This window comes from Capsicum annuum, chromosome 8 (assembly GCF_002878395.1).
Source record: "Capsicum annuum cultivar UCD-10X-F1 chromosome 8, UCD10Xv1.1, whole genome shotgun sequence".
Lineage (NCBI taxonomy): Eukaryota > Viridiplantae > Streptophyta > Magnoliopsida > Solanales > Solanaceae > Capsicum > Capsicum annuum.
This window is the reverse complement of record NC_061118.1, coordinates 160,850,068-160,854,073: the sequence shown is the minus strand read 5'-3', so window position 1 is coordinate 160,854,073 and position 4,006 is coordinate 160,850,068. Positions and strand designations below refer to the sequence as shown.

General features: G+C 32.5%; 1 protein-coding gene across 1 annotated transcript; it reads right to left on the bottom strand.

The window, feature by feature from the left end:
- Positions 1 to 463: 463 nt before the first annotated feature.
- Positions 464 to 1,629, bottom strand: LOC107879421 (pentatricopeptide repeat-containing protein At1g77405-like). Its single transcript, XM_016726461.2, has one exon. It carries the CDS (start codon positions 1,465 to 1,467, stop codon positions 550 to 552), a length of 918 nt encoding a protein of 305 aa, XP_016581947.2. The 5' UTR covers positions 1,468 to 1,629; the 3' UTR covers positions 464 to 549.
- Between the last annotated feature and the right edge of the window lie 2,377 nt (positions 1,630 to 4,006).

Genomic DNA, 4,006 nt, shown 5'->3' with positions numbered 1-4,006 from the left:
AAAATAGAAGGGAAGTGGGGTTACGTTAGAGGTTTCGAGAGTGTTGGTGAGGATTCGAACGACCTCATCCTGGTGAGCTACGTCCTTCACTTGCTTTGGTCGGCTGCAAATGGAAAAAACTCTAATAGTTACATATCCAACAAACTAAAATGTGTAGAAATTTAAAAGAGGAGAGAGATAGTTAATTTAAAAGTAGTTACTATTTCTCGACCCATATGGCTGCGAGCTTTGCATAACTGGCGCCATTGCTGCACTAGAATGCTCAAAGTGCGGTTTCTCACTCAGAGTGGAAGGAGCAGGCGGCTTTTATATTTGATTTTTTGTATTAGTAGGATTGACAAAATGATCTAATGGATCATTATTGTCAACTAAATGATATTTGCAATATCTCTGCATAAGTGGAATTAGTAACTTGAGATTAAGGTTAAAGCTATTGTACAACATGTTAAAATACACTTATATCGTAACAATTCACTAGAGTCTCACGTTTAAGTTAAATCCCTTATGTTTTCATAAGATCAAAATCCATAAAGAGCATAATGTTCAATGCTAAACACTATAATGCTGCAACAAAGGTTTAATTTTCATCACTTCTTTGATCCTATCTTTAATACCATCTTCTAATCTTGTACAGAATTCTGCATCAAGCAAATCAATCTTCCCAGCAGATTCTAAAGCATCACAAACTAGTTTGTAAGTATATTCTCTTGGAATTGAACCTTGCTCAGCCAATTCAACAAGAAAATCTCGCGCCTCCACCACCATACCAGTTTCACACAGGGCATGAATTATCGGTGTATAAGAACTGTTACATGGTAGTACTCCATGATTCATTTCTTGCATTTTTCTCAGCATTTCAATAGCCTTATCAATCTCATTTGTAGCACTATAGTACCTAATGAAAGAATTATATGTAATTCGATTAGGTGCAATCCCTCTTTTCACCATATCTTCCAACAACTCCAATGCCCGCTCTATCCTATTAGTTTTGCAGCATCCATTGATCAAACAATTGTAAGTTACAACATCAGGAACAAATCCTTTAAATAGCATAAGGCGAAACAAGTGATTCGCCTCCCAAATTCTCCTTCTAATAGCTTTTCTGCATCCAGTTTCCATACTGTACCTACAATAAGAGCTGATCAAGATTGTGTACGTAAAGACATCCGGCGGGCACCTAAAACCAGGCAACTCCATTTGCTCCATCAAGAACTTGGCTTTTTTGAAATTCCCAACTCTACAAAGTGCAAATATGAGAGTGTTGTAGGATCTTGGGGATTGGAAGAGGAATCTGGGTATTGATCTTAAGACTTGAGAAACTGCTTCTACCGTCCAAAAGGGTTGGGGAATGGAGGCTACAACATTTGTCTCACACGGTCGATTTCGAAAAATAGCAGCCATTACTTGATCTATAAGGAGGTTCTGGTTCTGGGTGAAAGGAGAAGAAAGTGATCGTGAGGAGAACATGATTCTACTTAGAATTGTTAAAATTGGATATAATTGAATACGAATTCATTCAGAAAGAGTTTAAAAGACTTTTGAATGTATGTGGGAAAGAAACATAGATTTTTGAATATTACAGAGTGAAAGTAATCTACTTTATATAGAGAAATCGGGTTCAAGTTTCATACTATCATTGCCAGTGTGTAATTTATGTCTCACCATGAAAATATACTCCATCCATTCATTTTTTAGTTGTCTAATATACTAAAAATATTTTTTTACTTTTATTTGTTATTTTTAGCATATCAAGAATCCTTTTATGTTTTACCATCTGCATTAATTACTTATTCCAAATTATGTCTCAAGATCTAAAACTAAACATCAGTCAATATAGATATTGCGGTAAAATATCCATATCAATAAATATTTCTTAAGGCATGTAAAGTTCAAAGCAGACAAGTAAAAGTGGACAGGGGAGTCTTTTTCTTAGGATAAATTACTTAAAACAACTCTTTAAGTATCCTATATTACTTAAAATTTAATCCCTGTTATAAATATATTTAAATTATAGTAAATGTGATCTAATAAGATCTAGTTAATATTTATCAGGATTTGAAGTATCTGACTTTTAGTCGAAATATTTTTTCCTATAAATAAAGGAGTTTTGTTAATTGTATTCTCAATCATATAGTCTCTCATATCCCAAGAGAAGAAATAAGAATTACTCTCTCTATTCTCTTTACTCTTCTCATCTATTCTTTATTATTTTATAATACGTTATCAGCACGAGACTTTGCCAAATAAGGTGAGATTATAAATATGAAGGATTTCAAGGTTAGTAATTTGGAACCATTTTTATTTTAAATTTATTCCTCAAGAACAATATTATTAAAAAGGATGATAATATGTTGGGTTCAAGTCCCATCGATTCATGCCTAAGACGCCTTTATATGTATAAGATGTTGAATTTGAATCTCAATACACCATATTGATGATATTATGATGGCTAAGACAAAATAATGGGTGTTTAATAAAAGGTCATGAAACATATCCCATTAATATGCTCTATTCAATGAAGTGAATATGGTAGCATAAATCTGAAAGTTGACAACTTTCTTCATTGTTGAAAGAAGACAAGTGATTGAATGAAAGAATATAAGAGTGGAGAGACATTATGATAATAATCATCAAAAGTGATAATATTTCTCACATGCTTATTATGATTATAAGATATGCCAGAGAAAAATTCTCTACATCATATGTATGCTTCAATTTGCTCGTGAAGAAGCAATATGCTGAAAGAGCTTATAGATATATAAGCTCTAATTTGATAGACTTAAGACACGATTATATTCCATTCTTGGTGAATGAGAATTTTGATTATTATAAGCACAGATCCATTCTCTGGGGTGAATGTGTTAGTCTTTAGCGAAGCTTATTAATATAAACGTGTACTTAATTGTGATGGTATCACAACTCACCTCCGAAAGAGGCAAAATAGCTGAGATTTATTTTGAAATCTACTTCTGAAATAGTAAATCTAAAATTTATTCATATAATAGTAAATCTGAAATTTACTAAAGCAAAAATACATATCATGGTAAACTTGGAGTTTACTAGATTAAAAGTTCATAAGTTGACATGAACGATTGCGATATCCCGAAGATGTGCATACTGAGTATTGAACATATATTGAAGAATTAGAAAATTCTTCATGAACTTTAATGTTGCTTGTTCTCATGATAAGTTGGTTGGACCAACTAATTTTGGGATTGGATCCCTTAAAATCTGAAAAGAATAAATGGTGAATAAGGTCCTGTTCACCTATCATATGATATGTTGAAAAGATGCATCAATAAAATGATCACATGGACATTCATGGTCAACCTACGTTTGAAATTCATAAAGTTACTTGTTCAATATAAATTGAGCATAATTTCAGATTGTGTAATCAAGATAATTTATCTTGATGATGATGGTTTAGCATTGAATGCCTTCCATAAATAGCTGAACTATTACTAATGAGAACAAAGTTTCATGTATTGGTATGAAATATGATATGTTGCATACAATAGCACTTGTATGCATTAGTCCAATATATTATGATTATTTCTTCCCTCTCAATTGGTTCAAGGTCAGGAACCAACTATTCCATCTAATAGTTTTGATGTGCAGAGTACGATTAATAAATATACTATGATGCACAAAGATGGATTCCTCAAAGAAGATGGAGGATGTATGTTAGTTTTTCTAACATAAGGGGGAGATTATAAGCAGCTATGAGATATGAAATATGTTAGAAATTATCATCAGATTCTCATTCAAAAGATAATTCAAGTCAAATGCCGAAAGTATCTCATATTTAGCTGCAAGTGCTCCTATTTTGTGTCCTTAAAGGATAAAGTCTATACATGCGTGAAGCATGATAGACAAATCAGTTCCAAATGAAATAGTCCTTGAAAAGGATAAGGATCAAATAATCATGATAAGAAGAAAATATGCTCTTGAAGAGCCTACGACATAACACTTCATGAAACCTTATGAGAGGTTTAGGTACCTGATC

Excerpts from the sequence above, each read along its gene's own strand:
- LOC107879421 (XM_016726461.2), bottom strand. The coding sequence starts at position 1,467 with ATGTTCTCCTCACGATCACTTTCTTCTCCTTTCACCCAGAACCAGAAC.